Source organism: Plectropomus leopardus, chromosome 7, assembly GCF_008729295.1.
Source record: "Plectropomus leopardus isolate mb chromosome 7, YSFRI_Pleo_2.0, whole genome shotgun sequence".
NCBI classification, from domain to species: domain Eukaryota; kingdom Metazoa; phylum Chordata; class Actinopteri; order Perciformes; family Serranidae; genus Plectropomus; species Plectropomus leopardus.
Genome location: NC_056469.1, coordinates 35,549,392 through 35,571,047, shown reverse-complemented (window position 1 = coordinate 35,571,047; position 21,656 = coordinate 35,549,392). Strand labels below are relative to the sequence as shown.

Sequence of the window (21,656 nt, the reverse complement as noted above, 5' to 3'; positions counted from 1 at the left end):
AGTCAAGTACGATAGTTTTGGCTTTATAGCACATTTCAACATTCATGACAAGCTAGAACATTTGGTTATTTTTCTTTCAGTTGAAGAAAAGGAGTTTTACACACATCGCAATCAAAAAATGACTTTGATGAGTAAAAAAGGTACAGGCGTTACTTTCTTCCCCTCATCAAAGTTATTTTGCTTTTGGACATTACGCTCCTAAACAATGGCACAGCCAGGAGGATCTGAAGATATTAATACTTTTAAACTAAAAATCTGTTTATCTGGCTTTTATGTAGTGTCTTAATATCATAGTTTTATGGTTTATACTTATTCTGTTTATTAAGATCCATTTTTGTTTTTTGATCCATGTTGTTTGGTTTTTATCACTCAAACTGTAAAGCACTTTGAATTTTATTTGATTTGTTTGTGGTGCTATAGAAGTCAAATTTCACCCCTTTACGTTTTATTAAGGCTTAAAGTTGCCAATAATTAAAGGCTGTTTGCTGATCAGCCAGCTCCACCCTCTCACCGAAAAACCAAGATGGCGCTGGCTGGAGTGCCAAACTTGAAGCTTCAAAACAGAAGCGCGCAAATCAGTGGGTGACATCGCCGCAGCTACGTCTGTTATTTATAGTCTATACAATTTGCGCTGCTGTAATTGCACGGCTTTGTTTGCAGTGTTTACGGAAAGTTTCAACAGGTTTGTCTTATGTGTTCTGATCCAAGACAACGGACAGAATTCGATTGAACATCGATTTATTGTAAAAAAAAAACAAAACCAAAAACGCCACCTTTGTACAAAAACATTAAATAATCTTTCATATATTTTCATATTTACAGTATTTTTATAGACAGTAAACACATCTCTAAACTTTCACAATAAAAGTCCTTGGAATATAAAAAAAAAATTCCTGCAGCTCTTCTGATTGGTTAATATCAATCTTCTTCGTCATTGGCTTCTGCCGGCTCAGTGGGCGGAGCCTCGTCCTCTGAACTTGTCTGGCGAGCCGCTGTCCGAAACAAACGCATCAAATCCCGAAACCTGCGAGACACCTGGAGATGTGCGGAGGAGTTACTGACACCGTTTAATGCTTTATCAGTCGACCAATCACAGACAACAGAGGAGACTGAACAGCCAATCACCTCGCTCGGAGTCTTGTTGCCGAGCAGAGTAGAGATGGACTGGAAGGTGTTCTGATTGGCTCCTTCCTGCTGACAAGTTGTCAAAATGACTCGATCTGCTTCTCTAAAAAACAAAAACAACACTGTGTACTCCTGCTGTTGCTCCTGCTGAATACAGAAGAGGAGTGAGTAGCTGAAATATAAACTCCTGCAGCTCCCAAAAAGAGGAGGTGCAGCAGGAAGCGTACCTGGTCCAGAGGATGACTTTCTCTCCGCTCGCCGTCAGAGAAATGTTCTTGGCGCAGACAGGGAGGTCAAGAGGAGGACTCGGCCAAGGAGGAGCAGAGGAGGAGGCGCATACAGAGGGAGAGGAGGAGAGGATAGTGGGAGAGATAGACGGGGAGGTGATAGATGTGATGGAGGAGGTGCAAGAGGAGGGCGAGGAGGAGACAGAGGAGGTTACTGCGATAGAAGTGATGAGGCAGGAGGTGATAGATGGGTTGGAGATCAGGGAGGAGGAGGTGGTGACAGAGGTAACAGAAGAGGAGGTGGTGGTGATAGAGGAGGAGGTGGTGATAGAGGTGATAGAGGAGGTGGTGGTGGTGATAGAGGAGGAGGTGGTGATAGAGGAGGTGGTGGTGATGGAGTTGGAGGTGGTGATGGAGGTGATAGAGCAGGTGGTGGAAGAATTTGAGGAGCATCCCTCCACCAACTCCTCTCTGCTGCTCCTATTCACCACCAGGCTCTGCTCCTTCTCACTGGTCTTCCTCTCCTCTTCATTTTCATCCTCCTCCTCCTCATCCAGCTCCTCCTCCTCCTCCTCTTTCTCATCCATCAGAGGGAACGAGCCTTCCCATGATGCACCAGTGCGATCTGTTGACAGAAACAATATAGTTTTACCTGAAACTAACACACCTGTCTGTTAACAACGACCCAGACAGGTGACCTGTTACATACCTGACCTGTTACATACCTGACCTGTTACATACCTGACCTGTTACATACCTGACTGCAGTAAGCTGTTACATACCTGTTACAGTAACCTGTTACATACCTGATCTGTTACATACCTGTTACATATTTCAGCTCGTTCTACATAGAAAATATAGATGGACTATTTCTGCCTTCAAGTGTTGAAGTAAAAACGGTAACGACCGAGACCAGAGTGTGCCGAGACCGGGACAGAACCAAGACTATATACAGTATATATATATACATATGTATATATATATATATATATACACACACACACACACATTAGTGTATACTTTCCAAAACAAAATCCCATTGTACACTTTTTTTCTCAAAACACTTCTACAGATGTCATGCACAAACAGGAGCAGGGAGAAGAAAATCTTATATCTGCCTTTTTCTGACTAATAACAGAAACTGCTGTAATTACAGGAACAAATGGCCAACCTGTCTATATTTACCATTCTTTCCCACAAATCCTATTAAATTTAGCAAATAACAACAGAGACAATTAGAGTCCTCTTAACATTACTGTTACTCAGAGAGTTCATAATGTCCCATAATGTTTTCTTCACTCCTTCTTTTAAATTGAATAATATCTGATCTGCATTTTAAGTCATTAACCAGAGAATTCAGACTGACTTCATTTACTGAAACACACGAATGTGTATATTTATCTTTATCTATCTATCTATCTATGTACAGACACACACACACACACACATATACATATATATACATATATATACTTCAACATAAAAGAAACATTTGTTCCAGCTTGATTTAATTATAACACCACTTTAACATAATAAGAGTACTTTTTAATTTTAACAGTATTTTATGTATCTTTATTATGACAGCAGCTGCATTATTCTATTGTAACCGTAGTTCATTTGAAGTTCATTTGATAAATGTATATTTTAGTAGCTTAGAGGACATTTTAAAATATCAAGATGAAAATTGTTATTATTAATTATTTTTAAATTATTTTAAGCCATATCGCCTAGCCCTACATACCTGGTTGTGGACTGTCATCATCCCCCTTCAGGTCCAGGTCTTTGTCACCTGTTTCGTCATGGGCGGACCTTATCTGAGAGTAGAGAGGGTCCAGACTTTTCATGGCTCTAGACACGCCCCCTGACGTCTGGAGGGGAAACGAACAGGTGAGTCAGGTGTTAGTAAAGCTCTCTACCTGTCACTCATTAAGACTTAATGAAACATGGAGGACAGACCTTGTTGCCATGGCAATGAGAGCATCCTTTCCTCCTGTGTCTGCGGATCTTTGCGTCCCGACAGAGGCAGGGCCAATCACAGTCCTGCAACACATCAAACCGGCGTGAGAAGAAGTCCATGAGCGAAAGCTGATTAAATTAACCCCTTCATGTCTGTTTTCAGACCTTGTAGTTTCTGTGGGCATCCATCTTCCGCCTCCGGCGCCGGCTTGTCATTGGCTGGATCTTATGCCCCTCCTCTTCCTCTTCGAGCTCAGGGAGCGTCACCTCCTCAAAGCCGCAGCTGGCCCCGCCTCCAAACACCTGGCCAACGCCCTCTCCACCATCTGACCCGCCCCCTCCGTCCTCCGGCCAATGAGCTTCTTCAAACTGCCCTGGGCGGGCCGGCGGTGGGCGGAGCTCATCAAAAAACACCCAGAATTCAGCTTGCAGATGGGTGTGGCCTTTTAGCAGCGTGGCCATTTGAGACTTAAGCTAAAACGGGATCAGAAAACGCTGATCAATATTATTAATCTGATGTTACTGATAATTGTTCAACTAAAATCTGTACATATGTTAATAATAATGGTTAAAATGGCGTCTTTGCAGATGATAATGGTTTAACTGGTCTTTAAACTGGTGTATGATCAGATGGTATTGATAATAGTTGCACTGGTATCTGTCTAGATTTTGGTGATAATGGTTACACTGGTATCTGTACAGATGTTGTTGATAATGGTTACACTGGTATCAGTACAGATGTTGTTGATAATGGTTACACTGGTATCAGTACAGATGTTGATAATGGTTACACTGGTATCTGTCTAGATTTTGGTGATAATGGTTACACTGGTATCTGTACAGATGTTGTTGATAATGGTTACACTGGTATCTGTACAGATGTTGATAATGGTTACACTGGTATCTGTTTAGATGTTATTGATAATGGTTACACTGGTATCTGTTTAGATGTTATTGATAATGGTTACACTGGTATCTGTTTAGATGTTATTGATAATGGTTACACTGGTATCAGTACAGATGTTGTTGATAATGGTTACACTGGTATCTGTACAGATGTTGATACTGGTTACACTGGTATCTGTACAGATGTTGTTGATAATGGTTACACTGGTATCTGTACAGATGTTGATAATGGTTACACTGGTATCTGTTTAGATGTTATTGATAATGGTTACACTGGTATCAGTACAGATGTTGATAATGGTTACACTGGTATCAGTACAGATGTTGATAATGGTTACACTGGTATCTGTTTAGATGTTATTGATAATGGTTACACTGGTATCTGTACAGATGTTGATGATAATGGTTACACTGGTATCTGTACAGATGTTGTTGATAATGGTTACGCTGGTATCTGTACAGAAGTTGATAATGGTTACACTGGTATCTGTACAGATGTTGATAATGGTTACACTGGTATCTGTACAGATGTTGTTGATAATGGTTACACTGGTATCTGTACAGATGTTGATAATGGTTATACTGGTATCTGTTTAGATGTCATTGATAATGGTTAAACTGGTATCAGTACAGATGTTGATAATGGTTACACTGGTATCTGTTTAGATGTTATTGATAATGGTTACACTGGTATCAGTACAGATGTTGATAATGGTCACACTGGTATCAGTACAGATGTTGATAATGGTTACACTGGTATCTGTACAGATGTTGATAATGGTTACACTGGTATCTGTACAGATGTTGATAATGGTTACACTGGTATCTGTACAGATGTTGATAATGGTTACACTGATATCTGTTTAGATGTTATTGATAATGGTTACACTGGTATCAGTACAGATGTTGTTGATAATGGTTACACTGGTATCTGTACAGATGTTGATAATGGTTACACTGGTATCTGTTTAGATGTTATTGATAATGGTTACACTGGTATCTGTACAGATGTTGATAATGGTTACACTGGTATCTGTACAGATGTTGATAATGGTTACACTGGTATCTGTACAGATGTTGATAATGGTTACACTGGTATCTGTTTAGATATTATTGATAATGGTTACACTGGTATCTGTACAGATGTTGATGATAATGGTTACACTGGTATCTGTACAGTTACCAGTGTAACCATTATTAACATCTGTACAGATGTTGATAATGGTTACACTGGTATCTGTACAGATGTTGATAATGGTTACACTGGTATCTGTTTAGATGTTATTGATAATGGTTACACTGGTATCTGTACAGATGTTGATGATAATGGTTATTAATAGGGTTAAACTGGCATTTGTAAAGATGTTAATAATAATGGTTATTGATAATGGTTAAACTGGTACCTCATGGATGCTGGTTGGACTCAGGTCTGGACCGGTCTGTAGAGCTTTGATGATCTTCTGATAATGTGAGGGATTATCTCCAAAACTGATCTCTAACTGTCGCAGGAAACGACGGCTGCGTTCAAACGCCTGCTGCTCTTCAAACTGCAGACAGTTACCATTGACGAGTTATAAGTAATCAATAACTTATCTATCATTTATACACAGAAATACTGACGGTGTTTCCTGATTTCACTGCAACAAATCCTGCATGTAGTAACACACGTGTGCTGCTCACCAGTCCACACTGCAGCGCCTGCTCAGGGTGCAGGAATGCGGCGAAATCTCGGAGAAGGTCAGTGCGGTCTCCCAGGATGCAGCGCAGCTTCCTGAACAACAAAATCACTTCCTGTCCGTCTCCCACCTGCTCGAATTCGTTCAGCAGAGACACAAACTCCTCCACCTGCCCAGGTATGTCCTGCAGCGCCTCACGCACCTACAGACACACAGCAACAGTCACCTTGACGCCGCCATGACATTTTGTTTGTATGTGCCGCTCTGGTCTCTCCGTCATCATGTGACTGTTGAACAATGACTTCCTGTTTGAGTATTCTCACCCTGCTCAGGTAACTCTGAGCGAACGCCACATCTTTGCTCTCTCTGTGCGGGTCGTTGTCCAGGATGTTTTCATCGTACAGCAGCAGCAGTTTAGCGGCGTCTTTACTGTGGCGCTCCTGACGACTTCTCCTCAGCCCACGCAAAGGTCGGCTGCGACCTGCAGAGAGAAGACACACTGTGAAATCACAGCAAAGAGCTGAGCTGTGACAGTTCGGCAGATCTGGACGCGCCCCTCAGTGCGTGTGGTACAGGGTCGGAAATTGGCACCAGCCACCAGCAAAATGTTGGCAAAATTTGCAAGCAGCTCTTTGACCTGCTTCACTCACCAGCCACAAAAACAATGTAAATTTAATCAGAGGCTGGTAGATTTTGGCATCCACCGGCCACAGTGACAGGTGGACAAAAAACTTTTTCTCCCAGTCGAGTGCACACGGAGGAGGCGATGCAGCGTGCAGATGTTGATCACTGCATGTTATTTACATCTCTTCCACTGCCGGGGAAGCAGAATCAGAAACTGCCAACCAGGTCACCTTTCAGCTCCCCTTTCTCTGGTTTTCCATCCCTCTTTCTCTCTCTCCCTCCGTTCTCCACATGTTCCATCGCTTTCCCTCTTTCCCCTCGATTTAGTCCATTAAATCTCCTGACAAAGTACCACTTAATAAATAAATAAATAAATACAATAAATAAATACATAAATGTTAATTTGGCAAGAAGCCGGCCCCATTCATGCCTGAGGGAGCAGTGAGAAATTACATCCAGGCAGGTCGGGTAATAAAAGCTCTAGTGCAGATATACAGAGACAGCAGCTCTGACCTCGTCCTCGTCCGGGACACCTCCCTCCTCCTCTGGGCGTCCCCTCTCCTGATGGAGTCTCCTTGTCTCTTCCCGTCTTACTGCTCCTCCCTTCTCCGGACTCCTCCCCTTTAGGCCCTTCCTCTTCCTCCTCCTCTTCTTCTTCCTGAGAGCCGGCCGACATCGGAGAGTGATCCTCCTCCGAGTCGCCGTCTGCACAGAGCCGCCGCTCCGCCGCCAGCCAGGTCAACTGCTTCATGGTCTCCTAAAGAGGTCAGAGGTCAAACATCACCCATCAGTCTAAACAATAGACTGTATATACAAATAGACAACATAACAGCTCCCCAAAAGTGTAACTTTTCCATCTGGATCGCCCCCTGGTGTCTGACTGCAGTATAGGTCATAAAGCCCGACCCTCATGTGAATGAATGGGACAAACTAAAAACACAAAGTACACGCCAAATAAATTCTTCACAAAGATGGTTTCTGTCACTGAAGGTCGTAATGTTAAGAGGACTATAACTGATTGTTTCCTTGTTATTGCTAAATTTAATCTGGTTTGTGAAAAATAAAGGTAATAAAAACAGGATGGCCATTTGTAGCTTCTGTTTTTAGTTCAAAAGGGGGCAGGTGTTTTCAGATTTTCTTCTTCCTGCTCATTTTGTGAAGTTCAGAATGTTCAGTCTGGTCAGCTCTTCGTCATCATGTGACTGACGAACTTCCTGTTTACCTGTAACTCTGGAACAGACAGCACAGACTCCTCCGACGCTGACGACATCACTTCCTCCTCGTCTTCATCTTGGGTGAGGTCATCAAAGTCCTCCTCCTCCTCCTCCTCGCCCTGCCGGTCCTGATCTTCATCCTTGTCCTTCTCTCCGTCCTCGTCCCTCTCTCCTCCCCCATCCTCCCTCTGTCCTTCCTCCTCCTCCTCCTCACCCTCTCCTCCCTGCTCTCCCTCTCCTCCCCCACCTGCTTCCTCCTCTCCACCTCCTCCTGTGCCTCCTCTCTCTCTCCGCTCTTCCTCCTCTCCACCGCTGTTTTCTCCTCCGTTCAAGCAGACCACATCCACAGATGTCCTGTCCTCCTCCTCCTCCTCCTCCTCCTCCCCCTCCTCCTCTCCTGCACAAGACGACAATGGACTCAGTGTTGATGTTGACGCTGGACTTTCCTCTTCCTGCTTTATCTCCTCCTCCACCTCTTTCTTCTCCTTCTCCTCCATTCTCTCCTCCTCTTTTGCAGTACCTGGCCTTGTTGAAATCTGCTCCTCTTTGATTGGTGTCTGTTGCCCCAGAGCATGCTGGGAGGTGACGGTGTGCAGAGTTGTGGGCGGAGCTGGTGGCGTCACCACCATCTGGACCAGGAAGTACCCCGACTTCAAAGGTTTGGCTGAGCAAGGCATTATGGGATTTGTAGTGTCAGGGTTGGTCACTGGGGGGAGGGGGAGAAGGAGGGGTATGGGAGCGCTGCCTTGTTGCCTAGAAACGCTCTGCTGTGTCCTCTGGCCAATAGGGAGGCAGGACTGGATGATGTCAGCACACACAGGGACAGAGGGGACAGGGGGGACTGTGTGAACGGCGGTTAACTGGACAGGAGGTGCAGGGAGGGCTCCTGGAGCAGCAGGGGAGAGCAGCGTAACACCTGGGTGAGGAAGAGACAGGTAGCTGATTGGCTGCACGTCAACCTGTCTCTCTGCTTGTCGGTCCACCTGTCTCTCTGTTCGTTTCTTTGACTGCCTCACTGTCTGCACATCCGCCAATGAGTCCTCCTGTCTGTCTGATGGAGCTTTGGCGAGTGGCAGCAGAGATGCATTGTGGGCCAAGGTGAAGAGGCGTCTGTGGGGACGGGGAGCCAGGTGGGCCGACTTGCTGACCCAGTAGGGGTGGAGCCTCAGGGTGCAGCCCGGGGGGAGGGAGCGGGGGTAACAGGAGGAGTTGAGTTGGGTCTTCTGGATGATCAGCTGACTGTTCTGCAGGTGAGAACCATCAGAGAACCAGAAAACAGAAAATGTGAGAACGCTGACAACTGCTGCTGAGAACAGGTACTGAAGTGTTGCTCTGCTATTACCGGGCTGTGGGATTGTTTACATCATTAACTCCAGCACCATAAGCTCTTTTTACAAAGAGATCGAGCTACAGAGCCGCTGGCACACATATTTATATTTTTAGATATTGAACTTGCTTGAACATGCTAGTTTTATACATTTTATGTAACATAAGACACAGTTTTATATTCTAAACACTTTACACACTCACCAAATTATCCATAATATAATTTAAATATTCACACATTGGTGCTAATTGCCAATTACTGTTCTCTTCATTTATATTTTTACACTTACATACTCAACATATTATACATACTTTATATTTTTAAATATTAACATAGTTTACTAATTGTTTACTATTAATGTATATCTGTTTTTATGTTTATATTTTTATATGCTGTAATTTTTTATGCTGGCATGACTGATTAACAAACCAACAAACCACATTTCCCCCTCAAGGATCAATAAAGTATTTCTGATTCTCATTTATGCCTCGCCTTGCATTTTTTACACAGAACCAAACAACAGCAGCATTATTCCACTCCATTGTTTGATTTTAGACAGCATGCCGGCATTGTGGAATCGAGACAGGCATGAAGGGTGTGACAGGTTGTATAGCAGCATCAGCCTCTGGTGTGTCATATAACATACATGTCAGCAGCACTTTAAAAAACAATAACAATGACATAACTTAAAAACAACAACTATTTACTGTCTCTGTTATATGGCATCTGCTCTCATCCTTATTGTTTTCTAGGCTTCTCCCTAAAAGTTAGAGACTCGAATCATCAGATCAACTCCCTCAGTCAACTTGAGATTGCTTCGAGTCAACATTAATGGCTGTCATTTTTCTCCTTTGAGTTCGCCACAAACGGCTGTTTTTTAGCTGTTTTTTATCTCCTTTGGTGGGTCGCACGCATAACACGTCGTCAAAATGTCACACCTGGCCTGCAAATGTTCCCGTCCTGCTGGCTGTCCTGTTTATACAGACACTTTTTCAGCTCTTTTTCAAGACGGACGAAATGACAGCTCCAAAAAGTGAAACCAAATTTTCGCCCCCCGTGGCTGTCTGCAGTGTAGGTCTTAAACCCCCGTCGCTAAAAGATTAAAAAATGTTTGCAAAAAAAATGTTTGCAAAAGTTGTCATTTTAGGTAGTTCTTTTTATGCTGATAGTGTGATAAGAAGTTAGGTTTTGGTTTCTCATGATGATGGACAGCAGTTATTTCCTGTGATTTGAATCTTAACTAGTGAGTAAAAACAAGAGTGACTTCAGGAGCAGGCGTCGGGCTCCACGCTGATCTGGATGTGAATGTGAATCTGGTTCAGCCTGTCTGACCTTGAGCCAGTTTGGCATGTTGGAGGTGTTCCTGTCCACTGGGGGGCGCTGGTCTCCCGGCTCGACTCTGCTGCAGGTGAGCGGCAGCGGGGGGACGACTCTCTGCGTCAGGAACATCTGAAAACACAGTGACAAAACCGAGTTAAACATCACCTGTTCAGCCACAGAGGAGATGATGTCAGACAGTGTGTGTGATGATGTCACAGTGATGTCACCTTGATGACGCTGTTGTGCGGCGCTCTCGGCCCGCTCATCTCTCTGACGTGTTTCTGCAAGCTCCATCGAGACTTACACAGCAGGTAGGAGCTGATCAGCTGATCCGACTGGACCGTCCCCTCGAAGTGCTTCAGACCGAGAACCAGCAACCTGCACAGAGACATCATGGGACATATTAGTCAGTCTACACAGAGGCATCATGGGAAATATATACTGTCTGTGTTTACTGTGTATTTCGTATGTACCCGTCCTCTCCTGCAGTGTAAATATTCCGGTGTTGTCGGGTACGGAGATTGGGATCCAGGCTGCATACAGGAAGTAGTTCCGGGTAAAGGAAGACAGGACGTGTGGCGAACAGCCAGGCGGTGTCGGCCGGCAGCAGAGGAAAGGCGTGGCCTAAACAAAACCAGAAATAGAACAAGCTGCTGGAAAAACCAAACAACGGACGCTCAGCGTGCTGACTGAGCACGTGTTTATTTCCCGTCCTTACTGTTGGTAGCAGGAGTCATCCTGGGGAGCCAGCGTCTGGAGGAAGCAGGAGCAGGAGGAGCAGGAGGAGGCTCGGCTCTCTGCTCCACCTCCTGCAGGAGATCCAGTGCCCCCTTCAGGTTACACACCGCAAAACTGCTGGGGAGAAAAAGCTGCTCCTGACGGCTGGCGAACTGCTGCAGCTCCTCCTGCAGGGAGAGGACGTTGGTTTGTGTTGTTGACAGACTGACTGAGGGCTGTATGAGGTTAGAGGCTCAGTGAGGTCTCAAGAGTTTTTAGGTTTCACAAAGGTGGCTCTCTTTTAGCGAGCTGCATCTCCACAGCGTCTTGTTCTTTGATAACCCACCAATCTCACCTGGCGGTGCAGCCCTCTGACAGGAAAGCACATTTGTTTGTGTTGGTGTTTACTGACCAGGTAGTGTTTGGTGAGGCAGGACTGGTCGTTCAGGCCGCTCACACGTCGAGTCAGCAGGTGAACTTGTGTCAGCAGCTGAACGTGCTGAGAGAGAGACAGAGAGAGACAGAGAGACAGTGAGACAGAGAGAGACAGAGAGACAGTGAGACAGAGAGAGGGGGAGAGAGGGGGAGAGACAGAGTGAGACAGAGAGACAGTGAGAGACAGTGAGAGACAGTGAGAGACAGAGAGACAGTGAGACAGAGAGAGGGGGAGAGACAGTGAGACAGAGAGAGACAGAGAGAGACAGAGAGACAGTGAGACAGAGAGAGGGGGAGAGACAGTGAGACAGAGAGAGGGGGAGAGACAGTGAGACAGAGAGAGACAGAGAGAGACAGTGAGAGACAGAGAGAGACAGAGAGAGACAGAGAGACAGAGGGAGACAGAGAGACAGTGAGACAGAGAGAGACAGAGAGACAGAGAGACAGTGAGACAGAGAGAGACAGAGAGACAGAGAGACAGTGAGACAGAGAGAGACAGAGAGACAGATACAGAGAGAGACAGAGACAGAGAGAGAGAAACATTTAACTCTCCAGTGAACCAAAACTCAAAATCATGCAGTTCCTTCAAAAAGAGTATTTAACTTTTAGGGACTGTGTGGCGCATTTTACTCTTTTTTTGTGATAATTTTGACTGTGTTCATGCATATGGCTTGAATTTTGGCAAGATTGTGTGTTTTTGTTTAACCTTGGAAATTCCAGCTCAGCTCCTACGATGAGTCTAAACTACTCTGCGGAAACAAAACTGTTTCATTCATACTGTTGAGCGCAAAAAAATGCACCATTGAAATCCATTCAAACATAGTGACATCATGACAAAAACCTGACATTTGAAGGGTTAAAATTCTGTAAAATTAATGAATATATGATACTTATGATTGGGACTGATGTTGGTTAAAAAGATAAACTCAATAAAAGAAGAAAATTATGTTAATGAATTATGTCTTTATAGCCTGATTTTGAAAAGCGCATTTTGTGCGCAGAGCAATACTCACTATATGAGACAGAAGAGGACACTACATGAGACAGTGGGGGACACTTCATGAGACAGAAGAGGACACTACATGAGACGGTGGAGGACACTACATGAGACATTGGGGGACACTACATGAGACATTGGGGGACAGGTACCTGCTGTATCTGCTGCTGCAGCTGCAGCGTCTGGGTTCGGTCCAGGTGGAGGGCGGGGTAGACTCGGCTCGGCAGCACTAGGACAGAAGTGACAGTCTCTTGTTGTGTGCTGGGTGTGCCCTTCAGGTTCCCGTTGTCACGGTGATGATTGGTAGTGTCCTGCAGGGCTCTCCTCTGCTGCTGAGCTTCGTACTGTTTCCTGACGGTCAGCCGTCGCTCTGTCAACATGTTGGCTAATGGTGCTTCAAAACTACAGACAGCAGAAAGGGACACAACTTCTGTAACATGAGTCACTATTAACACTTTGAGCAAATTGTCTTAATTTCTGTAAAAAAAAATGGGATGAAGGCAATGAGCAGCTTATGGAGAAATTACTCTAAATTAGTAAAAAGTACGAGAAAATTACCTGAAAATGAACAAAACAAATAAAAAATAATGAAAAAAGTAAAGTAATGAAAAAAACAAACAACAGGGAAATACCTAATATGCTTAAAATCGAATTGTCTGTAAAATAATTTAAAATAAATAATGGAGTGGAATCTCTGTTTAATATGGGCTACAGAAAACCTTTAAGAAAATGCACACTGCCTAAAACAGGACATGGTTTGTGCAGGTGGAGGATGTCTCCCCTCAGCCTGACTCTTCCTCATGTGTTCTGTGTGAAGAAGCAGCAGCAGAGGACGTTTCTCTTCCTCCTTACCCAAACAGTCACAGCACTTCTCTGCTGCTCCGTCCCAAAAGGAGGCTTCTGTAGGCGGGTTTCCATTTCAGATGAGCGCAAAATTAGGCGATATTTTCAAAATGTCAATGAAACACATTTGCGAGCTGACTATGTTCCACTGAGTGATGTCATGTGACTTCTCTGGTGATAACATCCCTGTAACCATGGCGATGGATGTTCAAAACATGAGCAGCTTTATTTCTATTGCAGCCACCGCACTAGCCGTCATTATTTCCAATCCAAGGCCACGGAGGCGTGTTATGGACTTTCTCAGAGTTATGTGATGCAATAACAGCTCTTGTAGCTCCTGCTGCATCATGAGGGAGCTCATAGCATCATGTGACCTCACAGCCTCATGTGACCTCACAGCCTCATGTGACCTCACAGCCTCATGTGACCTATCACAAAAAAGTGTTTCCATTGTAGTTTTGCAAATTTTTTTTCGAAGTGCCTGAAATACCTCACACAAATATAAAAACGTTTATGGGATAAATGGGATTTTTTGTTTTTGTATTAACGTGTTTCCATTCGGCGTATTTTATATTAACAATTTCAATTTCCACGATTTGAGGGTTAATGGAAACCCGCCTACTGTGTACTTGTGTTTATGTGGATGTGTAGATGTGTGTTTGTGTTTGGGTGTTACCGTAAAGCCTGGGGGACGTTAAATTTTGGCCCACTCTGTAAAGACAATTCCTCCTCATGCTCCTCTTCGTGCTCCTCTTCATGCTCCTCAGCTGCCACCTCCTCCTCCTGGAGCTGTGAAGTGAACAGGCGTCACTCTGACCTGATAGTTCTCATCAGTCCGGACTCCTTACAAACAGCTAAGACCTGAATGGCATCTGTTCAGAAGTGAGGTAAACTTACAGGTACATGTGATGAATCAGTGGTATGGGCGCTATTAATAGCCACCTCCGTGCACATTGGTCACACGCAATGACAGGAACTGCTCCATTTGGAGGCCTGTTGCACATGTCCGCGCTGAAACGGGCTGTGGAACATGTCCCTGCGCCGGTGCGGGTTGTTGGACATGTCCCTGCGCCGGTGCGGGTTGTTGGACATGTCCGCGCTGGAGTGGTCTGTCGAACATGTCCATGCTGGAGCGGGCTGTCGCAAATGTCCGCGCAGGAATGGGCTCTGGGACATGTTCCTGCCTGGCAGTTGGACATGTCCAAGTTTGAGTGGCTGCCAGACATGTCCGCGCACTCGAATGGGCTCTCGGACATGTCTGCACTAGAGTGAGCTGTTGCACATCTCCATGCTGGAGCGGGCTGTCGGACATGTCCGCGCGCTGGAGGGCTGTGGGACATAACTGCGGTGGAGCGGACTGTCGGACATGTCCGTGCACCGGTGCGGGTTGTCGGACATGTCCGCGCTGGAGTGGGCTGTTGCAAATTTCCGCGCAGGAAGGGGCTCGAGCGCTGCAGCGGGCTGTTGGACATGTCCGCGCGCCTGAATTGGCTGTTGGACATGTGCGGGCTGAAGCGGGATGTAGGACATGTAATATCATCACGATCTTCTTATTTTATCCTGAATTATGCAGTATGAAGTTTAAATGTGAGAGCTGTTAATTAATCATCACTAATCAGTCTGATGATCCATGATGATAATTGTGTTTTCACCTTGAAGATGGTTTACAGCAGGGACGTTCAACTAATTATTATTAATTAAATTTTCCAGCATTATATAAAAATGTAAAGCTCCATCTTCAACAAACTTCAGGTAAACTGAAGCACATTGTGCTGATAATAGGCCAACCTCTCCTGACTGCAGGACTCTGACTTCAGCTTCTGTCAAACTTCTGTGCTGTTAATCATTTTACTCAGGAATTAAAAACTTTTGAGTCGGCCTACTTCTCCTATAGCTGCCAACAGCCTGCCGACATTCACAGTTAGAGAAAGGTGCATGGTCTTCTTCTATGGTGTCTCATTACAAAGTTACACCACTTACTACTGTCCTGGCATGCATACTCCAGCATTTTTGGTTGTTCTTGCAGATCCATGTACATGAGGTTCACTCTCACAATTTAAATTGAACACAGATTTTTTTTTTTGGACACAAAGGAAATACTTTTACGTTTTTGGTAAGGCTGTTCTTGTCTAAAAATGGCCTGAGAATTATTAATAGAAATCAGTAGAAACATCAGCTGATAAAAATCAACTCAACTCACCGTTTCAAAGAGCTCCTCCAGCAGCTCATTCACTTCCTTTTCTGATGAAGAAGAAGAAGAAGAAGAAGAAGAAGAAGAAGAAGAAGAGTTAACATTAAGGGGATGACACAGAAAAAAAAAAAAAACATACCCAGTCCACAACACCTACTGGTGATCTGGACCGCCCGGTCCGTCCTGTAGTCCTCCATATCAGGTTCATCGTGATCTTCCAGGAAGTTGTACTCAGGGTCGTCATCATCATCAACTTCCTCTGACGAAACAAAACAGGTTGAGTCAGATTTATGAGATGCAAAGACCAACATGCAAAAAGCTGAAAATGCGCAAATCCATAAAAACTTGAAGAAGGTTCTGGAATCACATTAAAGTGGAAACACTGAGCAGAGAAAAGCTGCAGCTCCCTTTACAGTTTTTTACTGAGATACAAACTCAGTGACGTTTCCAGATACACGCTCTTATCATGTAGCTCAAAACATCACTGTGTTTGTGAGTATTTCAATAAAAACTGTAAAGGGAGCTGAAGTTTGCACACTTTTCTCTTTTCAATGTAAACAGAAACAAAAACTGCCTCAGACTTGCAATTAATGGTTAACCCTTTACATCCCTAGGCTGGCATGTGTTCAACTTCAGCAAATATATGGTTAAATCACATCAGAGTTATTGATGTACAATAACTTTTTTTCTGATTCTGACGTTGGTTTCTGAAAATAAAAATAGGGCTGGGACAACACGTCGACGTAATCGATTGCGTAAATACATAAATACCATTTTATGCGAGCGTCGCGTAGAAAACTGCGAGTCACCGTTTCTCTAGATGTGCTGCAGCGAACACAGCTGAGACGCGCCCGACACTTTATATCAGACTGTAAAACACAGATGACCAGTTAAGGCTGGGCTGTTTTCTGTTGGGAAATAATGCCCTGCAGTGTGTACTCTGTCATGATTGAAGAGGATTGAATAAAATATTGAAATATAAATGACAAGTCTTAAAATGTTATTTTCGGTAAATTCATTGTTATATTAATTGAGTAATAAAAAAATAATAGATGGATCAATTAAAAAAAAAAAAACAACTGATCGATTAATCGAAAAAATAATCGATAGATTAATCAATTTTTAAAAAATCGTTAGGTGCACCCCTACACAAAAATAAACTGTATAATAAAGCTGTTTCACAACATGCAGATGAAACAAGGCAGTCTTTTATTTTGAAAGTGCTGCCATCAGCCTAAACTCTGACCTTCATTGTCGGGGGCCATGAGACCCTGCAGCCACTTCGTCCAGTGACGGTCCTCCTCTCCGCTGTGCTCGTACATGTCAGCGCTGATGTCGGGGGCCAGAAGCTCCGCCTCCAGCTGACCCAGAGGAACGTTAACCAGAGGAAGTTTGGAGCGTGTGCGGTACGCCAAACAGCTGGAGCCCTCATTACCACCATCATCACTGTCTTTTCTGCTCTGAGACTGAGACGGGTGGAGGGAGAGAATATAATATATATTCAATCAGCCTGCTGGGCAGCGGGGGCGGTACCTGGTAACAGGTGTGGGTGGAGCTTCAGGGGTTACCTGGTTGTAGGTGTAGGCAGAGCTGCAGTCCAGCTCCTCCTCTACAGCGTTCAGTCTCTCCAGGAAGGAAGTCTCAGGAGCAGTGAGGAGGTGATGAGGAGCGCAGGCGGAGGTGGACACCTGTCCCCCCTGGTGTCCTGAAGATTTCTAAACAACAGATCAGAGTTCAGAGTGCCTGTAGGGGTCTGAGGTCAGAGGTCAGGGTACCTGTAGGGGTCTGAGGTCTGTTTACCTGTGCAGGATCATCGGACCTCTGGTCTGTCAGTATTTTGGGTTGAGAGCCCTGATGCATTCTGGGAGGTGAAGCCAAGCTGTCTGCATCACTGAGGAAGGTCTAAATACAGGTCAAACACACACACATTATGGATTATTGTATCTTTAAAATTGTTTTAAATGGACTCTTTAAGCTAAAATAGATCAAAATCAAGTTACAGAAACACGAAATGTGGCAGATTACAGCATCTGTACAAAGGTCAAAGAGTCACTCACCTCCTCGGCCGTGTCGTCCTCCTCCTCCTCTTCATCAGGACAATACTCTTCATCAGAGGAGTCTTCATCTTCCTCAAGATCGATGTCAACAAACTGAGGAGGCTGCAGCAGAGACAGACAGTCAGACAGACAGACAATCAGTCAGTCAGACAGACAGGTAGACAGTCAGACAGACAGTCAGACAGACAATCAGTCAGTCACAGACAGACAGACAGACAGGTAGACAGTCAGACAGTCATTCAGACAGAGACAGACAGACAGTCATTCAGACAGACAGACAGACAGACAGACAGACAGTCAGACAGACAGTCAGACAGACAGGTAGACAGTCAGACAGTCATTCAAACAGACAGTCAGTCAGTCAGTCAGACAGACAGACAGACAGACAGACAGACAGTCAGTCAGTCAGACAGACAGACAGACAGACAGACAGTCAGTCAGACAGTCAGACAGACAATTAGTCAGTCAGACAGACAGGTAGACAGTCATTCAGACAGAGACAGACAGACAGACAGTCAGACAGACAGACAGACAGACAGTCAGACAGACAGTCAGTCAGACAGTCAGTCAGTCAGACAGACAGGTAGACAGTCATTCAGACAGAGACAGACAGACAGACAGTCAGTCAGTCAGTCAGTCAGACAGACAGTCAGTCAGTCAGTCAGACAGTCAGACAGTCAGACAGACAGTCTCCTGCAGACGGGACGTTACGGTGTACCTTGGACTGTGTTCACTGCTGACAGACTCCAGTTCAGACGCTGTAGGCAGACAGACAGGAAAAAATTGTCTGATTAAACAGGTTAGTGCTGAAAGTGTTAAAGCATCACAGAGGATTGTGGGAGGTTGAGTTCCACTGAATTTAATCTGAATTCAAATAAGATTTATTTGCCGGGTAAACATACATTAACATTGCCACAGTAAGTGTGAAAATAAAAAAGAAATGTACGTACAGAAAGTACAGAGGTACCAGAATAAAGTAATAGTGTGATCAAATAATAAATAAAACAGGTAATGTCTAACTTGACAGAAAAATGTGTCCTTAAAAATACATCACCTACATGAATGTATTTACAAAAAGATATTCACCTGTCCCTGCTGAACGGCCTGTTTCAGTCTGGATCGAGTCATCTTTGGCTCCTGATAAAGAAAAAAAAAGGTTATAATATCAGTCTCTATGTTCACCAGCTGTGTCTAACTGTGTCTGTCTGCTGCTGAGCAGGCAGTAACGTCGGTCTAAGAGAGTTTAAAGATGCCAAAAATAATAAGCGTGCAGCATACCTGAGCAGTTAAACTAAAAGTAAAAGCTTTAAAATAAAAGATTTTCTGTGAAATGAGCATGTAACCCATTTTGACCCCGACCCTCAAATCAGAAGACTCATTCAGAACCAGAATCAATAATAAAAACAACATTACAATTGTTAAAATCCAGGAAATTAACAACCCTCGTTGCAGCACAAAGACAACATGAATACTCACAAACATGGGCAGGTTCTGAGTGTCTCTGATGGCGGCTTTCATCATGGCCACCACACGCTCGTGAGTAATCACCTCCTGACATGGGACACACAACACGCTACATGTTTACACACAGGTGACACCATCGTGAACTGTTGAACATTCCTGTACAAACGTCCTCCTCATATATATTCCTGATAAACTAGATTCTATGTATGTAAATTGTATTTTACATGTTCTAAGCGTGTTGAATGTGTGTGTGTGTGCGTGTCAGTGTGTGCCTCACATGCAGGATGGCGCGTACGTTGCTGGACGTCAGGTTGTGCTGTTTGGACTTCCTGTCCAGGTCGATGTCCAGTCTGCCCATTTCGTCCTCACTGGCCTCGCTGGTCTCCATGGCAACCACTTCCTCCACCAATATCCCACCACCTGAACAGGAGACACGCAACAGTTCAGGTGTGAAACATCTGAATTCGTACAAACGCATTTGTGAGTCAATTCAACCACACATTATTTAAACATGATATGGGCCGAAAATTATATTGCGATATTTTTGGGCTATATCTCTATACACAATATGTATCTTGATCTTTTTATGAAGATAATTTTTTTGCATTTTGCCTGTATTGGATAGGACAGAGCGACAGCTTAAAAGGGGGAGAGAGAGGGGACGACATGCAGCAAAGGACAGTGAGCTGGAATCGAACCCACGGCCGTTGCGGCAAGGACATTGCTTTCATACATGGGGCACCCGCTCTAACCACTGAGCCACCGGACGCCCCGCATCTTGATATTTTTAAAGCTCCTCAAAGCATTTTGACACAATTCCATTTTTGATCATTAATCATCAGTGATGTAGATATCACGACTTAGTGGGTAGAGGCAAGTATTTAAACAAGTACAACTGTGTGATGAGTTGAGAAGTTACATAACTTTTACTGTACTGTAACCTTTAAAATCATTTATTTCATACCAGGATATACAGTAATAATATCTAACATCTAAGACGATATATAGTCTTATATCTCTGTACGTTATATTATATTTATATTGCCCAGCCCAAAATGTCACAGTTTACTTCAGTGTTACCTGAGACAGGTGTTCGTTCCTCCTCCTGTCTGTCCCCAGCAGAACATCCCTTATGAGGCGTGGACGTTATCGATGACCTCTTGTCCAGTTTAAGGGCGATGGACTCTCCATCCGTCCTAAAAAGTTTTGACTCCAGCGGACAAATGTCTTTTTTGTGCTGGACGCCGCCTCTCCGCCCACTAACACACACAAGAGCAATAAACACCATCAGTGATCAACATTACAACTGATCAAAACCATCAGTGATCAACATTACAACTGATCAAAACCATCAGTGATCAACATTACAACTGATCAAAACCATCAGTGACCAATATTACAACTGATCAAAACCATCAGTGATCAATATTACAACTAATCAACACCATCAGTGATCAACATTACAACTGATCAAAACCATCAGTGATCAACATTACAACTGATCAAAACCATCAGTGATCAACATTACAACTGATCAAAACCATCAGTGATCAACATTACAACTGATCAAAAACCATCAGTGATCAACATTACAACTAATCAAAACCATCAGTGACATATACAACAACAACAACTGATCAACACCAGCAGTGATCAATAAAACAACTAATCAACACCATCAGTGACATATACAATTGATCAAAACCATCAGTGATTAGCACCACTAATATTTACATCACTCATTAATGCACTCACTAGAAAAACACAAAGTGAGGAGGAGTGATCCATACAACCAGTGATCAATGCATCCTTTTCATGCAATTATTGATTAGTACAAGTCATCCTAGAAATGCTCTAAAATCTTCCTACAATCCTACAATCCTGCCGTTTGGACAGTTTTTGGACAGACAGATGACGGTGACTGTAACAACACGCAGAGACAGACAGGTGCTTCAATCATCATTAGCTTAGCTGCACTTTAGCTCTGGTTTAGCGTCACAGTGTGTAACCGGCCAAACTGACCCGCGTTAAAGCCTCTAAACGTGCTAACGGCAGAGCACTAACTTACATTTCCTCTGTGTTTTTGTGACGATAGTTTAATTATCTCAATAAAAACAAAACAACAGCAGCGTTAGCCGACAGCGGCTAAGCTAACTCACAACTGAGCACGCGCAGAGGCAGTTTCCGTGTGGCGCGAAGTTCAGCTGTAACTTTAATAATCAAGAACCGTCAGAATTAAACATCAAAATCTATAATTGAGAATAAAAGTGAAATATTTACCCCCAAACTGACATCAGTAGCCATCTGTTACTCCTTCATATCGCCTCGGTTAGCCTCTGTTAGCTCCGCTTAGCTTCTGCTGCCGTGTTCCGCCAACAACAATAACACTTCCTGCCCGAGAACTTCAGAATAAAAGCGGAGCGTCATTGTGACTCCTTCAGAATAAAAGCAGAGCGTCACGGCGCCATCTGCTGTACCGGATGTTATATGATCCGCAATGCAGTAAAAATAAAGTGAACTTTTTGGAAAGCTTTCTTTAGATTTTATGCTGTGGATATTATCCTGTAAATAGAATAA

The 21,656-nt window shown here is 44.0% G+C and overlaps 1 protein-coding gene across 1 annotated transcript; it reads right to left on the bottom strand.

Moving 5' to 3' along the window:
• Nucleotides 1–761: 761 nt before the first annotated feature.
• Nucleotides 762–21,398, bottom strand: LOC121945851 (GON-4-like protein). Its single transcript, XM_042490200.1, is given in 31 exon segments — nt 762–1,035; nt 1,126–1,228; nt 1,353–1,977; nt 3,094–3,220; nt 3,309–3,392; nt 3,474–3,782; nt 5,618–5,761; nt 5,895–6,092; nt 6,214–6,371; nt 7,028–7,271; nt 7,737–8,972; nt 10,388–10,504; nt 10,603–10,753; nt 10,849–10,999; nt 11,094–11,280; nt 11,505–11,591; nt 12,677–12,926; nt 14,044–14,156; nt 15,568–15,608; nt 15,716–15,817; nt 16,805–17,024; nt 17,127–17,273; nt 17,359–17,460; nt 17,616–17,728; nt 18,340–18,373; nt 18,702–18,752; nt 19,092–19,166; nt 19,357–19,499; nt 20,160–20,313; nt 20,315–20,338; nt 21,360–21,398. Coding segments are annotated over 31 exon segments (5,631 nt in total). The 5' UTR covers nt 21,384–21,398; the 3' UTR covers nt 762–918.
• Between the last annotated feature and the right edge of the window lie 258 nt (nt 21,399–21,656).